An 18,114-nucleotide genomic window follows, 5' to 3' on the forward strand; every position below is an offset into this window, starting at 1 on the left:
TGTGACTCTTCCTATGTTTTGCAATAGAAATCCGAACATATTTGATTAGAGGAAGCTGCCCTATGCTCCAAGGATTTCAGACAATGAGAGTATACACCTATGTTGATTTTCCACAGAATCGAGGAGGTAGTTTTAGGGGGAAAAGGGGCTGCAAAAGTTCACAATTCAAACATCTCATTTTAAAGCGCATTATGGGAAAAAGTAAAAAATGAACACAAAGCTTTGTACCCAATTGATTCCAACTCTTCCTCACCATCTTTGGTTTCTTCTTTCTCTTTTCTTTTTCTTTGTTTTACATTTTTACTATTCTAGGATGAATCCTCCATGTTCTTCCAGTTTGGCCCATCAATTGAACAGCAAGCTTCTGTAATGCTCAACATCATGGAAGAGTATGACTGGTACATCTTTTCTATCGTCACCACCTACTTCCCTGGCTACCAGGACTTTGTGAACAAGATTCGCAGCACCATCGAGAACAGCTTCGTGGGCTGGGAGTTGGAGGAAGTCCTCCTGCTGGACATGTCCCTGGATGACGGAGATTCTAAGATCCAGAACCAGCTCAAGAAACTTCAAAGCCCCATCATTCTTCTTTATTGTACGAAGGAAGAAGCCACCTATATCTTTGAAGTAGCTAACTCAGTAGGGCTGACTGGCTACGGCTACACATGGATTGTGCCTAGTCTGGTGGCAGGGGACACAGACACAGTGCCCTCGGAATTCCCCACTGGGCTCATCTCTGTGTCCTATGATGAATGGGACTATGGCCTCCCTGCCAGAGTGAGGGATGGAATTGCCATAATCACCACCGCTGCTTCCGACATGCTGTCTGAACACAGCTTCATCCCCGAGCCCAAGAGCAGTTGTTACAACACCCATGAGAAGAGAATCTACCAGTCCAACATGCTAAATAGGTGAGTGGGGAGCAGTGACGGCAGAGGTCACAGGAGTGCTTTTAGGACTGGGGTTGGAGGAGGCTCAGAATCTCTGGGAAGGGCAGTTCAAGATGTCAGAGGTTGACATCTTGGGATGGCCATGGTTTGTGATGGTGGGAGTAGTTTGGATCCAAAGCTTGCTGTCCTGGGTTCGTGTTCAAGAAATAACAAAACAGCTCCCACTAAATTGTCCACTTACTGTGTGCTAGGTGGTTCTCTAAGTGTTTTTGGGTGTTTGACCTCATTTAACCTCAAAGCAATACTGCTGTACCGGGAAGGAATGAAGAACAGGTGATGTGCGTCTGTAGGCACGTGAAGAGAGTTCTTTCCTTGGTTCTTGTTTCCTTCACCTCTCCTCTCTGCCCTTATGCGTGAGGGAGGGGGCTGGAGAGCAGCTTCCATTGTTGCTCTTAGTATGATTTCTTCAGTAGTAAGAACATCTAGGTAGAGTTCTGCTCCCCTGAACTCACCTCCTAATCTAGCCATGACTCCAGCAGGTCGTGTGTGACCATGAAGGGCAGAAGGTTCTATACTAGGTTTCTATAGATCTGTGATTTGTATAAAACTGCTGCATGAGAGCACTGTCAAAACTCAGACCATGCAGAAGAGCACCAAGGAGAAAGAAAAATGTCCTTCAATCCACCCAACCCGAGAGAACCATTATATATATAATCAGTGAACATCTTTCTAGGTATTTCCCTGTGCACGTTTACCTACATCCATATAAATCTGTAATTTTACATAAATGAAAATATAAGTATATAAGTTGTCTGATAACCTTTCTTTTACTCAACAGTATGTTTTGGGCATTCATTTTAAATTCATTATGAATTCTACCCATCAATTAGAAAGGGATGCAGAAAACATCTATTCAGATGCCATTCAGCTTAAATAAAATACCAAAGCATACTCTGGGGATGTTGAAATACATTTAGTGGAGGTTGAAGGTGTAGCTACTTGTTTAACTTCTGGAAGGGAGTTGGACTAAAGCCTCTCAGCTAAGCTTTTAACTCAGAGTTGAAACTAAAGCTACTTTGAATGTAATCTGTGAGCCAGTACTAATATTATCCCCCCTTCCACTGTGCTTTCTGCCATCCTTAGTTATCACTGCTTATTTGGTGCACACCATCTTGATTTTCTTCCGACCTCTCTAGTCATTCCATCTCCAGGTCCTTGGCATATTCATCTTCAATATTGGTGTTTCTCAGGGTTTGTCCTAGACCCTCCTCTTCTGTCCTCCATTGCCAAGTGTACAACTAATGTAAGTTGTCCCACATGACCTCTCTGGCTGAAACCTCTCCCTTGAGCCCCCAGTCTGTATTGCCAACTGTGACCAGATACGTTTCTTTGGATGCCACGGGCCTTAGCACATACCATATCCAAAGCTGAACTTCTTTCTTCTCCATTACCCTTCCATTCTCTTCCAGACAAATCTGTACACCTATAAAGGTTACATCCTATTACCCAGTTACCTAAAGTAAAACTTGCCAAGGTGTCCTGGCTCTCACATCCCTGCCACCTCCTCTCTGACCGTGCCCTTTCCCACGGACTTCCTCTGGAGGGCTCTCACTGTCTGCATCCCCGCACCACGTTCCAGTTCGGCTCTTCTTAACCTGCATTGCTGCAGGGGCTCGTAAATATCTTCCAGCTCCCAGTACTGCTTCCTTCCAATCTACATTGCATCCAGAGTGATCTAAAATGAAAATGTGATTTCATCACTCTCCTGCATAATGCCTTTCATTGGCTTTTCATTGCTTCTGTAATAAAGTCCCATCTCCTTGATATGGCTTATAAAGTCTTCCACTGCACGGGCCCGCCCGTCTTTCCAAAATTGTCTCATGCCATGCTATCCCTCGAACCCTACATTCCTGCAATACCGAACCTGCTTTAGTTCTCTGAAAATACCAAGTTCTTTCTCTCACTTCTAGCTCTCTTCTCTGCCTTGACTATATTCCCTAGGAGCCCCTTCCCACCAGAGCATAAATGCAGAAGCTTCTTCACCTGCCTCATTTTCATTCCCCAGGCTTCAGTCCTGACCTCCCTTTCACGGAAGATTTCCTGGACCCTGGACTAGCAGGGCCCTGTTACACGCCTTCAGTGCATCTGCTGCTTCTCCAGCAGAGCTGCTCTTCGGACAGTTCTAGTTCTGTGCTTTGTTATCTGTTGTCCCTGTACGTTCTGTGAAAGCAGTGACCTTTCTGTCCTGATTTCCACATCCCTCCCCATTCCTAGTGTCCCTGTGGCAGAGGGAAGAAGGACACCTGGAGTTCATGAATGACCTCCTCAAAGATCCTGAGCTGCCTAGTGCATACCTACTGCCCAGAACCTTTCTTGTTCTTGCATCTCTTTGCAAGATAATGGAGATTTCCTTTAAAAATTTACTATTTATTCATGGGGTGCCTGGGTATCTTAGGTGGTTAAGCGTCCGACTCTTGATCTCCTTTCAGGTCATGATCTCATGGTTCATGAGTCAGAGCCGTGCATCGGGCTCTGTGCTGACAGTGCAGAGCCTGCTTGGGATGCCCCTACCCTGTTCATGTTCTTTGTCTTCTCTATTCTTCTCTGTCAATAAATTAGGTTTTTACTTATTTAAAGATCGTAAAAATGTACTATTTATTCATTTCTATACATTCATGTTTACTCCTTAGTGTTAAGTTAAAATCTGATGCAGATTACCAAATATTTGTTCATTAAAACCAATGCTAACAATGAAAAGCATTTACGCCAAAATACCTGCCAAACCACACAAGGAATTCAAATGGGTGTAAAAGTCCATAAATTTTGGTTCAGGAATGCCTGCTTTTATCTTAAAATTCCTCTATATACACAGTCATCTGCGGATATTGTCATTTTCCATTTGGCTTATTTTACATTAGAATACAAGTGTTTAAAAACCACACTTGGTTCTAACTTTTGTTACCCTGTCTTGTGGCCACTCAGAAAGGGAACCCTCCGCAGTCCTCTCTTCTCCTTTCTCAGATGTTCCTGTCAAGATGGCCACGAACACCCACCTCCATCTTTGTAAGTGTCCTAAAAGGGACAAGGATGACACAGTCCGGATGACTCATAAGTTCCTTCAGGAGCAGAGTCCAGCAGCAAGTCCACCAGGATTTCCCATGTTCCTATCCTGCAAACAGTGCTTTCAGACTTATCCGAGTGTTTAAGAGGATCTTTCCTCTGTGAACTTTCTCTTCTGTCCCAATTCCAGGATTTTCTTTCTGGGGTTCTGTATCTAACTGCGTGCGAGAACTCTTTTCTTGGCTATCTCCCCTGTCCGTATGCCTCCATCCCTTGTACAACCCCATCTTTTCCCTTCATCCCCTCAGGTGTAGCTCCTCAAGGCTCTTGACGCCAATCTCTAAGCCTCTCTTGGGAATATTTTAATAGTCTTCTGTATCAGGACCCAGAAAGGATTGGGGTTGACGAATGGGGACTCTAAGGAGCTGTCCTCACAATCTAAGCTATTATCCTGTGGGACAGCACTCAGAATCATCAGTGGAATTCAATTAGGCACACTCAGTGCTGGCTCCTCTTACTTATCCTGGTCTGAAATCAGCCTCTTTCCCCCCTTCAGAGCTCTGGGCTCACTAGGGTCACTCTTTTAAATAACAAACCAAGCAGCCACACCATTTAGCCACAGCGGGAAATCTTTGCAAATAAAATTGTTGCAAATGGTTGGTTGTTTTATGAGGATGACTTTTTCCTTGGCCTGCTGCTCTTGTCTCTGCTGCAGCAGCAGCGGCAGCAGGAAGCAAGCGACCTCGACCTCGGGAGGTATCTGGGAATGACCCAGCCCGGGGGTGACACCTGGGATACAGACTCAGGAAATGGCTTTTCCTCTCACCTTCCTGAAAACCCAGAAACACGCACAGGCCCCGCCCTTCCCAGGAGAGTCCTAAGGGGAGGTGAAGCTCTCTTTTATAGCAAACTGTGGCTCTCCTTCCATGTGAGGGAAGCTGATATCTCTAGTTTTAGGGAACAGGGAGTGGACGTTCTGTGTTACTGCGGAAACCCAAAGAGAGACACGTTGGGAGGGATTCATTCACTCTTTAGTTACCAAAAGAAGTGTTGTTGTTGTTGTTGTTTGTTTTAATAACACGTAAACATTCTCAGAGAGATTCCTTGAAATGAACATTATTTTACCAGGTGTCAATCAAAATTCCTTACTGAAAACTTCTTAGCTCCATGAAGCTTGGCCTGATCTGGTTTGGGTAACTCTCTCCAGATAGGCTCTAGGCTGCTGGACAAGGCTTCTTAACAAGGTTGCAAGAGAAATACAGACAGACACACAGTTAAATTGGAATTTTAGATAAACAGTAGCTATTTCTCTAAGCAAAGATCTGTTCCCGAATTTTGCATGGGACATAATGATACTAAAAGATAGCTTGTGTATCTGAAATTCAAATTTAACAGAGCTCCTGTATGTCTTTTTGTCTGCCTGTCTTTCTTTTTTTTTTTTTTTTTGCTAAATATGACAACCCTACTTTGTACACTAAGAAGAATTAATTTTCTGCTGGAACTCTGTAGCCTTTGTTTATGCCTTATTAGTAAATGTAGTATGGTGCCCCATACTGTTGCCCAAGACATACTGAGAGAGAGTTTAATTCCAACTGGGAACTTTATTTGATTGAAAGAATTGAATAATTTCTTCTGTCACATATTCTTTCAGTGAAGGATCCTAGTTCCTGTGAAAAATCTTAACATTTTGGTACCAACTGATCTGAAAGTGTTTAGAAGTGATTAGGCCAGTTGTCTAAACTTGTCTTTGTTCCTCTGAGCTAGAGAAGAATTGTTAGCTATTAGTAGGCACATGTCTAGATTTTTCTTTTATTGCTTTCCAGGGGGAGCAATTATTTTCCTTTGGAATGTGTGCCCCAGTACTCTCTAGTCTGTTTCTGTCACTCAGGTGCTGGCATACTGGCCACCGACCTCCGGGCTCACTGTCTGTCCTGAGGACTCTTGCTCCCCCAGCTTTCGGAAAAAAGCAGATGTTCTTGGCGATGGCTGGATCTCAACAGAGCCGGCCCCTTATGAATCTTGCCTAATTATTTCCCCCTGGTGTCCTCAGTTTTCCTACCCAACATCTGCTTTGCAGCCCTCCTTCCCCATGAAAGTTGCCATCTCAAAAGGCCAGAATCCTCCTGGCCCAGCCTTTGAGAAGCAAGGATAGCTGATGTGAAGAAAGGGACTCCGTCAGGTTCTTCCTAAAAGAAGAACTGTAACGAACACTATCTTCCTCTAACCTTGTGGCAGGCTCCTTGGACCCATTTTAGTAGCAGGGATGCCCACTTGACTCTTTGCCTGAAAAGTACTGAGAAGTTAAGAAATAAACAAGGAATTGAGTCTGTTAGTTTTTAGACACTATGGGCAAGAGATGGTGGTTATTACCCATCTTTTAGTTATTAAATGTTCATGGAGTGCCAAGCATAGGCAGATTTCTGATAAGGCAAATACATATTAAATGTAATTACTTAATGTAATTTACATGTGAACAGTCAAAAGGTTCTATGAAAGCATAGTTAGAAGTGGGCTATCAGGCATAGTGGACCTTCCCCTGATTAAAGAAATTGACTGGAGTCTAAGAAAAGTTATAGTTTCATGTGAAATATGAAGTAAAGCAAGACCCACCCATGTGTCTAGAGAGAGACTTTATCTGCTCAGTCATATAGATGGAGATAGAAATCAGGGTTGGGGGGAATAAAAGAGGAATCTAACAACCATCCTAAAAGATCCATTCAGTGCTTTAACTGTCCATGGAAAAATGACTAAATTGAGGATTATCCAGACTCTTCCATTTTCTTCTCATCTTCCATATTCTCCTATCAGATGTATAGTCATTTCAGTAAGTGACCTTTGCTTCCTTCTCTGAAATTCAAACCTATGAAAAGCATTTGCAAATACTTAACCCAGAGACCCCTACATGATTCTTTCCACAATCACTATTTAATTCTGTGGCTGGCTTGTAAAACTTAAAACATACCCATGGCTTAGTGGTGTTTCTTTCCTCTTTATTTCACTTCTGTTTTCTTCCTCCTCCTCTTCTGTCCTGCTCTTCTTCTTCCTCATCCTTTGAAAAATAAAAACTGTTTATAGGTGGAGGAGGAGAGGGCAGGAGATAAAGCGGGAGTGAATGGGAAAAGAATTCCATTTCCTGGAGGACAAGTATAAGTGGGGGAAGATCACATCTGTGCTGAGAGAGAAGACACGCATGGTACGTGGTCAATGGGAAGGAACAGGATGGCCTCAAAGAGGAAAGAAGCAAGGGCAGAGTAAGCAGTGGCTCTCAGTGGAGAAAACGGGCCCCATTCTGAATAGCAGATTCTGCCTCAGAAAGGACGTGGGTTGGTGGCAGTGGTTTAAGGGTTAAGGAGACAGTCATCAAGTCTGTGCTCCAAAGTAGCCCTACTGGCAGCCAGGCTGTGAGGATAGTAAGTCCAGCCTTGGTCTCTGACTACATACATCCTGCACACCTGGCGTTATGCAATTATGATCCTTGCAAAAATCCTGACCCATGCACGTGTCTCTGGGAGATGCCCCTTATCCTTCTGTGAGAAGGACAGCCTGTATACCCACCCTCCCAGGAGCTCACTGTCCCCATCTCCTGCTTCATTTTTCCTGGGAGCCCTTAACCTGACATACCGTATACATTTTATTCCTAAGTATTTTTGTTGTCTTAGTCGTCATAGTTGAATTCAGACTTCATGAGAGCAGGGATTTTTTTTTAATGTTTTTTTTTAATTTTTATTTTTGATACAGAGAGAGACAGAGCATGAGAGGGGGAGGGGCAGAGAGAGAAGGAGACACAGAACTGGAAGCAGGCTCCAGGCTCTGAGCTGTCAGCACAGAGCCTGACGCGGGGCTCGAACCCACGAACGTGAGATCTGACCTGAGCGGAAGCTGGAGGCTTAACCGACTGAGCCACCCAGGCGCCCCGGGATTTTTTTTTTTAACCTCCCGTGTTCCCAGCACAATGCTTGATACCTTGTAGGCACTCGATAAATATTTGGCAGATAAAAGCACGGATGAAGACAGGAATCACTGTCCTCATTTTATGATTCTCAGAGACGCGAGGCCCAGCTTCGGCTGTGTGATGTCAGGATCTGGCCTGGCCCTACCTCAGGGGTCTGGGTTTCAGTCCCTCACTCTGCTGCACAGTAACCAAGCTTAAAGAGCCCTTTGCTTCCCTTAAAAGTCAAAATTGGAAAGGTCCTCGGTGCTCCTCTAATCCAACCCTTTTATTACATGTCGTCTCACGGACTAGATGGTAGGATGATGACTGATTTTACAAATGTGGAATCAGAGGCTTAGGGTGGTCACTTGTCTGTTGAAGGCGGGGGGAGGGCAGGACCCAGGTGTCCCGAAGGGAGGAGCTGCACTCTTCACAGAGCGCACTGCCCGCTTGACTGTGTCCTCAGAAGGGCTGGCAGGCAGCCAGGTCTGTCCTGTGAACCTTTGCCCTGGGCTGGCAAGAGCCCCATGATTCCTGCTCCCCTGGTTCTTACCCAGACAAGGGTGCAAATTCACAGTTAATGGGAATTGAAGCTGGCGTTATTTAGGAATTGAGTGGGAGTCATTTCTCCATCTGCTCTCTCTTCCCACCAGAGAATAAAGGCTGGCTGGGTGGAGGTAAGGATGGAGGCGAGTTGCCAGAAAGCTAGAGTGCTGTCATTTATGGTTACAGATATGGGCTGGAAGCCTGAGTGGAGGCTGGCCCGTAGCCGGCCAAGGTCAGCCTAACATGAGCTTCTTGAGAGCAGAGAGGGTTCTGTGGCTTTTGCATCTCTCGAAGACCTCACACATTTCAAACAAATCAGGGTTGGAGCCTGTCTCTTGCTCCCTCTCCAGTGGAGCTGTCGGGGGATACAAAGATGGTCATCTCCTGGAGGGAGTTCTGCAGGACCTGATGTAGCAGATGCGGATTTGGAAGGAGTGGGCTGTTCAGCATGACTGACCATCACAAGGGGCTGCTGGGGGGTTTGAACCAGCCCCGCAGACAGGGGCCTGTGGAGAAGCCAGGAGGGCGGTGGTGGCGGTGGCAGGGAAACCTTCCCTCGACTTCCACGGTTTTTCCCAGTGGCTCCTTCTCTTCCGGGAGGGCCTGGTGGGGTTAGCATTCACGTGCCCAGACTGGCACCAGTCCCCAAGCTGGGCTGGCTGGTCACACATGAAGGAGCTGCTGCTGACAGATTAGAGCTCCCTGCTGCTGAAATCTGTTTCCCCTTGTCCAGTTTCCAGCAGCAGCAGCCGGCCGGGGGCTGCCTGCTGCCTCGCTCACTGCTCTGGGCTTTCGCTTCTCCTCATTCATCACTGCTTCACTCCACCCCCCACCTTTCCTTCCTTCCTTCCTTCCTTCTTTCCTTCCTTCCTTCCTTCCTTCCTTCCTTCCTTTCTTCCTTCCTTCTTTCTTTCTCATCTCATTCTCGATGGGGTTGTTCTGTTCATTGATCTTTTGCTGTCCCTCTCTTCTCACCAGCTTTCACTTAAAACCTTTAAAGCCTTTCTTGCCTTTAACCGCCAATGTTCACCAACAACCATGTATGGAGTTCTCGCTGCACGTGCATATATATTCACATGCGTGTGTTCTCCATCCACAGAGCATGTATCCACGCATATACATTTGCATCTGACACATGGAGGAGTGTATGAGAAGAACTAGATAAAAAACACTTTTACTTACCAAATTCCCAATTCTTACCGCCGAGACTGTTGGTCACCTGGGAAGGGTTGTGTATGGGATCGAAGTTGGGAGGAATCTTTTGACTACAGACAAGCCAGTAGTTGGCTCTGTGAGTGTCTATGAGATATTTCCTTCCAGTCTTCCATGTTTAAAGTGCCGATGAACATAAAGATGGGTGCTAAGTATCCCTAGCACATTCACTGTTTGGGCAAAGGAGGTACGCTCAGTAGTCAGGTGGCTCTACATACTTTTAAGAAATCTGTAAATGTCGTCTTTTTCTAAAGGAAAGATTCTTCCTGACAAAGTAACAGGAAAAAGCCATGGCAGCCATGCTGTGGTGATGTTATATTCCTGCTAAGCAGTTCTTTTCACAATTCCCTGAAAGAGCTCACAGGAGTCTGGATGAGGATATGTGTCAAAATACACTTCGTGTTTGACATAAGGGCTGATGATCACAAACTTCAAATTCAATATGCCAGCTAATTGGGAGGATCATAACAGTGACCATTTTCCTACAGAGAATCTTCACGTATATAATCTCACTGAATCATCACCACAAACTACTGAGGGCTTCACTCGAAAAGACTCAAATACTTCCTTCCTTTCCATTTTCTCTAGTGGTATTTCCAGACACCCTGCCCCACTTTTCCCCCCTCCCTGAACAAAAATCTACCAGGGATTTTTTTTTAGGCAGAAAAATAGCACAATAGGATGTCGTAATATGGATTATTACATACATTTTAATATGTCAAATTGCTCTCATTATTGACTAGAGAAAAAGCCAGGTGTGTGTGTGTGTGTGTGTGTGTGTGTGTGTGTGTATGTCTTTCCCTCTGGTATCTGGGAGAAGAGAGGTGACCAAGACAACAGCCTGATGTACCCAGAGCATAACCAAGAACCACAAATAAGGCAGAAAAGGGCTTCAAACTAAAATCACTGGCACGAAATTCTTGTCCTAAAGTAAATATGCTTCATGTTAAAGTTTATTTACTCTAACTTTGTACACACTCCTAAGAAGAAGTTTGTGGGGCCAGTTGCATTAGATATGGCATGGAGTGTCACTACTCCAGTCTAAACAGTATACGAAACATAGTTAGATGGTCTGTCCAGAACTGGTATGGTACATGAGTGATTGCCACGACACAGATTTCTGGCTAGCTTCCAACTTTTTTGTTTGTAGGCTGTAGGGCCTTCACCCCCATGCCCAATATGGCTGCTGATGTCGAGTTTCAAACAGCAGATTACAGCTAGCAAGAAGGCTAAGCTCTTTTTAAGGAAGTTACCCCATAAGTCCCATTCTTTGCTTATAGCCCATTGGTCAGAAATCAGTTAGTGGCCACAGCTAGCTGCAAGGGAAGCTGACAAGTTTCATTGTCAGTAAGATGCCCAGTTAAAAATTAAAGTTCTGTTCAACAGAGTAACAGTCAAGGACATATCTTTAGTAGGCAACTGGTGGTATCTGAGATATTTGCTTATCTGATCTCCCAGATGACAGCAGCTTAGAAATGGTGAACATGATGGCAATCATGCAGGGGAGCTGATGACATTAAGAAACAAGAAACAGGATGACAAAGTATTAGAAAAACCCAGCAGAAGACCTTGAAAGGAACACTCGTCTAAGACCCTCAGGGGCAAACTGCCATGCACTCCCCAGGAAGCCTATACCCCATTTAAGGCATTCCTGTATCAAGAATAGCAAAGTCATTGTTAGGTCATTATTAAGAGCTTTAAATTATATTGATTATCTTTGGTTTATGAAGTCAGAGAACTCTATAATACCTTTCTAAAATTTTCCATTTAAAAGGCTTCCTATAATCAAGAAAAAGCTTGGTACTTAAAAATACTAAGCTTCAGCAATTTAGAAAATTTACTTTAAAAAAGGTTATTGAGTGAATACTATGTGCCAAGTGCTTTATAAGGCCTTATTTAATCTTAAAACATACTGTACAGAGGCATTATTACTTCCATTTTTCAGAGAAACTGAGATCCAGAAAGGGTAAGTCACTTGCCCACTTTACTTGGGTTTCAGACCCAAGTGTTGATGGTTTCCAGGTGTACTTTTCCCCATGTTGTCAACCTCTCTGAGAGCTTCGTCTCAAAAGGAGAGAGGTGGGGAGGTGGAGTCCATCAGGCAGGACTGGGACGTATGTGAACACACCATTAACTGGAGGGACAGGATGGTTTTCTAATAAAGTTCCCCTTCTTGGTCTCTGCCGAATTCCTGTCCAGAAGCACTCTGGGAACAGTATCTAGTATACACCTGGTAGGGATATCCCAGGCTGAGCCTGCGTATTTCTCTGTCCTGAAATGTGTCGCATCTCTGTTTCCAGGCCTTGCTGTATCTTGCTTCTGCCTTTCTTTCCTGATTGGAAAGGATGATTAATTTTTTGTCTTCCTGTATATTCCAAAGTCCTCCAGCCCACCTCTGGGACAACAGCAACTTGTAGTCTTTGTAGGCCTGAAAGTCCTTGGAACTGAAGTGAAAGCTGTTCTAAAACCTGCTGAAGCGCCTGGAGGCTACAGGCCCATTGAAAATACTGTCAAGGACGTGTAATAAAACCGAACAAGACCTTGGCCTCTGTCATGATTTACAAATGTCCTCTGGGGCCACTATTCATTTTTGACAAGCAGGAGAAGTTTGGATTTGTTTAAGGCCAAAACATGGCCAGCGATTGGAGAAAAGTAAAAATGATGCTCTTGAGACTGAAAAAAATATCCTGAGTGGGGGCCACTCTTCTGTGCCTCACAGTATTCTGTCCGCTGGTAGGTGAATTAGTCACACATTCACTAGGTATGTTGATTCCATATTATGTGCTGAATCCGGTGCTGGATGGTTGGGATACAGACAATAAACACCATCTATTTGGCCTCATGAGGAGTGGGGGCATCCAAAGAAACTTCTTTTAATTTGCTGATTTGGACCTATTTTTCTTGTAAGACAACATGAGTTGCGGGAGAGGCTAGCAGAATGAGTCTAAGAAACAAAGATCACCCTTCGTAGGAAAGTGGATGGACCTTGAGGGTGTCATGCTGAGTGAAGTAAGCCAGGCAGAGAAGGACAGAAACCATATGTTTGCACGCATAGGTCTAGCAGGAAAACAAGAGAGACCTAATGGAGAACCAGGGGGAACGGAGGAGGGAGAGAGAGTTGGGGAGAGAGAGGGATGCAGAACTTGAGAGACTATTGAATGCTGAGAATGAACTGAGGGTTGGGGGGGAGGGGGGAGGGGGGAGGGGGGAAGACAGGTGGTGGTCATGGTGGAGGGCACTTGAGGGGAAGAGCACTGGGTGTTGTATGGAAAACAATTTGACAATAAAATATTAAAAAAAAAAAGAAACAAAGATCAGAATTTCAGAATATGATGGTTAAAAGTATCAAAAACTCCAAGGTACTTCTGGACACGAGGCCATAAATGGTGCCTTCTGATGGAGAAGAAGATAACTGAGTTAAGGAAGAGGAAAAAAAACCTTTTAATAGAGCGGATTCTAGTTTAATTCTTTGATCTGATTGTCATAGATTGTTAGCCACCTGCAAACTCAAAACCTCAAAAGAATAGTCTTTGGAAATATACCAGAATCCCTTCCCCCACAGGTATACACATGTACTTTGTGTGCTTGCTCACCTACAAGTTTAAAAATAGGAACCCTGGTGTTGCCATGACTCCCTGTGCTACTCAGCAGCCTTCTTTCTCTTGGATCGGCTTGCACTTCAAACATCGCTTAGCAAGGATCTGGCTCAGAGCGGCCTCTAGCGGCGTAATCCTTAGGGAAGTGCTTTCCTTCTCAGACCATTCAGCCCAATTCCGAAATTAACCCCTCCTAGAAAAGTTGCACACTTGCGTGTTCTGAAATGTTCTCCACGTGGTCTGCTTTCTGCAGAATCTTTCTCATTGGCTACCAGTAACAAACCAGTTGGCACCTACTGTGTGCTCAAGACTGTGGAGAACTGTCCAGTACTTCATGCTCTTGCGGGGGAATGAGATTCGCATCCCACGAACACTTAGCTGCTGCAGGGAAACTGGCTAGGAGTAGTGATGACAAATGAGGTAATTCAAACAAAGTATGTTTGCTCTGATTGTCAAAGTTAACATTTTCCTTTATCTGATAAAGAAGACTTCTAAAATGTATCACTGATTCAGCAACCTCAGGGAAGTGTTAATGTGCTAACTGCTCCCATGCTGTCTTCAGTTCCGGTGTCCGTGCATCTCAGTCCTGACCGTGTGGTTAGAACTTCCTGGGGAACTTTAAGAAACTATGCAGATCTCATGGCCCCACCCTGGACAATGCTGATCTAGTTGGATGGAAATTGGGTAGGGGCCTGGAACTGACTTCTGTTAAAAGCTCACAAGATGATTGTAAAGGGCAGCCAGGGTTATGAATCTCTGTTCTCGACCCCGCTGTCATTTTTGTAATCCCAATGACCAGGGCAGGATGAAACGCAGTGGTAGTTCTGCATAAATTTGAACGTAGTGCTAATGAAAGAATTTTTTCCTTTGATTCTTTCTGTCGACCAGTCTAAAGTTGGGATCCCTATGAGTGCTATGAAATTCAAATACTGGAAAGGGTATAGGATATAGACATCTTGTCAGTGGTGATCTTCTTATAGGTGATCCTGATTTCCCAAAGTGGTTTTTGGTCATTTGGCCAATGCTCCATGTGCCTATTTTATGTATAGAGATGAGCTTCTATTAGTAAAGCTAGCGGCATGAGCATCAAATCTGATTTTAAATGGCATTCCAGTGCTTCTGTACATACGTAGATTGATTACAAATCCCAAAGAAATGGAACTTTAAAGCTCCAAATTTGATGTCTGCTAGCCTTGAGAAATTTATGCTTTGCTAAGTTTTGGAGCATACAAGTGGTTTTAAAATGAAAGTTATTAACACTAGAAAATGATGTTCTTTGTATTACTACACTGTTATTACATTTAATGGAATTGCTCCCTAAAGTGCCACAGAATGAAATAAAAGGGAAACCAGTTTAGAATGAGGAAGACACAGGATGCGGGCCAAGGTGAGAAAAGAAATGGTGGGCCGCCTCTGTCTCGCCGCCCTTACCTGGAGTCCCAGGGGAACCAACTGAATTGGACTTGATAATGCTCTGGCAGGGGGGTGCAAGGGACTTCAGAATGTGTGGCATTTTCGGGGCGCTGACGTGAACAAACAAGAGAAGGTAGGCCAATGCGAGGCTTTGGAATCGTATTAAGAGAGGGCATAATTGTGTCTAAGAGACCATTGCCATCTATGTGACTGAAGACTTTGCATGGCATAGAAAACTTCACATTTGTCCCAAGAAATAAGAAAGAAGAGAAATACTGTGTTATCATTATTCAAGCCCTTTGTGATTTGTAAGGGGGGACCATAGCAGAGTCTCCAGTCTCATCACGTAGGTGATTATTAGGTGATTGTTATCATTCTTTTTAACGCCTGTCTTCCACCTACCCAGCCCTCTCTCCCACAGTTGTCACACAGCTTCCTGGCTGAACAGATGGCCTTTGCATCCTGTCCTTAAGGCTGTTAGCCTTGAGCTTCGTGAATGAGCAGGAGGGAATGAGTCCCAAATATTTGTTCTATCCCAGACTCCAGATTCCAGATCTGAGCTATTCTATGGCACTTTCTGGCATCTCTTCACAGTCGCATAACATGAGGGAGAAACTAATCACTGTTAAGAAACATTTATTAATTGCTGCACAACGCATTTTCCTCTTTTGGGCTCAACCAGGCATGTTCTAATATTGAGCTGACTCCTCAAGGTTGAATTGAAAATGTCTTATGCGGGCAGTCAAATCCTTGCTTTGCATATGCCTGATGTCTGGTGCTATAAGTAGGAGCACGTGTTTAGCTGTTTGTTTCAAAGAGTATAGAGATTTTTCCAATTTCATATCACAAGCACACAACACACTATTGGGTTTTGCATTGGAGGTGAAGGGCGGATGAAAGGAGGTATCACTACTATACTGCAAACCTCAAACGATTACGGACCTCTGAATCTTAGTGCCTGCGAGGCATGGCCATTCTTAGTGTCCCTTCTCTTTACACGGGTTTCCTTTCCCTTCCTGGCATTATTTCCATCTTGCCTCAAGTGATGTCAACCTCATTTCGTCCTGGCTGTTCGGTGTTGTCTTAAGAGCACGGCAGTGAGGAGAAGGGACACAATAGTTGATCTCCCCAGAGCACCTCACTGTGCTTCCCATCATGCTTCTGTGTTAAGTCAATGGGGTGACCCAGAAAATCCACATACTTTCCTGGAGGGGCTGAGGGTACCTCCGAGAGCTGAGTGGTCACCTGGTGGCTTTCCCCCTTGCCCTTTTCTGTGGGAGATGATAGTTCATATATCTCAGTGTCATCAGGAAGACTGAGGCATATTTCTCTCTCTATTGCAAAGGTAAAATTGGAAAGTGGGAAAAGAAAGCAAGTACAGCATTTGATTCAGCCTTTGAAATCCTTTGGGTCCCGTGTGAAGGACACACATGCTAAGTCTGTCAGCCCTGGCAGTGACACGTGCTTCAGATTTTGAGCTTATATTTTTTTTCTGAAAAAAAAATTGCCTATCTCTCCCATCCTTCTGAGCACTGGGAAAGGATCCTGCTTCTCCACACTTGGTTTTACCAGCTGTCCAATCAGTCACTCTGGTGATTAGTAAGCAGCAGGGAAATGTGTCTAAAAAAAAAAAAAAGAAATTGACAGGAGACCTAAAGAAGGAATGGGACCTATCTGAAGGGAAGGAGACCCTGCAGAATGAATAAAGAGCAGAGCATGATCCTGGGATGCCTCGGTGCTGCACCCCTGGTCAGACCCCAGAACATGCAGGTGGTCCATCCTAGCAGAGCAGAGCTGGGGCTGTGGATGGAGGAGAAGCATTACAACAGCAGGGCGATCTGCCCTAATGTGGCAGTGTCATGCCTGGATGAGAAAATGAAACCTCCGCTTTTGTGAATTTAATTCAGGGTGAAGGAGGGGTGCATGCTCAAAATCCCTCAAATGTATTGTGGTTTCCTTGACAAAGGAGAGAGAACCAGGGCCTGAGCAGACATCCATTCCAAAAGTGACCAAAGCCCCAGCCTGCATCTTCCCGGAAGAGGATGCCTGATGGTTGCACTGGATGATGAAAAACCCATCACCGGGGCACCTGTATTTTTTTTTTTTTTTGGATGGAGACATCGTCATTGAAGACCTAAAAGTGGCTAACATAGTCTTTCTCAAATCAAAATGGGAATGAGGAAGAAGTTGTCGCCCATGACTTACTGAATTAAGTAGATTTTAGTATGCCATCAAGAATGAAAAGTTGGATATCTAGAGCAGAAAACTCATTTCCCCACAAATCTCTGATGGCTCTTTTTATCCTCTGGATGAACTGTGTATTCCTTAGCAAGCCATAAAAGACCCTTGACTATCTGGGCCCAGCTTTCATGATCGGGCTTATCTGTGTCCCTCTTCCAACTCTCCCCCATGCCCTAACATACCCTGCTTGTGACCTAGCAACAGTTTCAGATAGCATGACTGGCCATTCTCTAAACATGACCGTTTTCTACTACTTTATGCATCTGCATGGGCTGTTCTCATTAATGCTCCTCTTTCAGTCCCCCTGGTGAATACATGAATGTCCTTAAAGTTCAGACTCAAGTGTCCTCTCTGCTAAGAAGTCTTCTCTAACAATTCTAGGCAGAATTAGTCATTCCTCTCTTTGTGCTCCTGTAGCCCTGTATTCATACCTCTATTCTAGCACTTAGATGTGCAAGTGGTTCAACTTTAAAAGTATATCTGAGAGCGTCTAAGGTAGGGGATGTCTTTTGTAGCTACCCCAGGATACACTGCACAGAAGACTCCTACATGTTTTACTGAATGGAAATGTGAATAAACCAATGAACATGAAAGGTGGGGCTTGTGCACGAGGAGTGAAAAAGTGAATCTTCATTTTTAAAACTTAAATATGCTATCCTTCATGTGAAGGTGACTTTTTTGATTCATTGGCAGTAACACATAGATTTTGAATTAGTTTTTTTTTTAATTTTTTAATGTTTTTTTTTCAATATTTTATTGTCAAGTTGTTTTCCATACAACACCCAGTGCTCTTCCCCACAAGTGCCCTCCATCATCACCACCACTTCTTTTCCCCCCTCCCCCTTCCCCTTCAACTCTCAGTTCATTTTCCGTATTCAATAGTCTCTCAAGTTTTGTATCCCTCTCTCTCCCCAACTCTCTGTCCCTCCTCCGCTCCCCCTGGTTCTCCATTAGATCTCTCATGATTTCCTGTTAGACCTATGAAGTGGGATCCATTCCTGGGTTACAGGGATGGTTCAATATCCGCAAATCCATCAATGTGATCCATCACATTAACAAAAGAAAGGATAAAAACCATATGATCCTGTCGATAGATGCAGAAAAAGCATTTGACAAAATACAGCACCCTTTCTTAATAAAAACCCTTGAGAAAGTCGGAATAGAAGGAACTTACCTAAACATTATAAGAGCAGTTTATGAAAAACCCACAGCTAATATCATCCTC

General features: G+C 44.3%; 1 protein-coding gene and 1 long non-coding RNA gene across 2 annotated transcripts in view; both read left to right on the forward strand.

Moving 5' to 3' along the window:
• Nucleotides 1–18,114, forward strand: part of LOC115305291 (glutamate receptor ionotropic, NMDA 2B-like) — a 207,587-nt gene that overhangs the window by 134,344 nt on the left and 55,129 nt on the right. Inside the window, exon 6 of the mRNA XM_029955533.1 lies at nucleotides 313–911. Within this exon, the coding sequence (XP_029811393.1) occupies nucleotides 313–911 (599 nt within the window). The remainder of the gene's footprint in view (nucleotides 1–312; nucleotides 912–18,114) is intronic.
• On the forward strand, nucleotides 10,430–12,179 carry LOC115305397. The gene is made up of 2 exons (XR_003914764.1): nucleotides 10,430–10,569; nucleotides 11,940–12,179. It is a non-coding gene; the product is annotated as an uncharacterized LOC115305397 (long non-coding RNA).

The sequence above is a fragment of the Suricata suricatta genome, chromosome 10 (genome assembly GCF_006229205.1).
Source record: "Suricata suricatta isolate VVHF042 chromosome 10, meerkat_22Aug2017_6uvM2_HiC, whole genome shotgun sequence".
NCBI lineage: Eukaryota > Metazoa > Chordata > Mammalia > Carnivora > Herpestidae > Suricata > Suricata suricatta.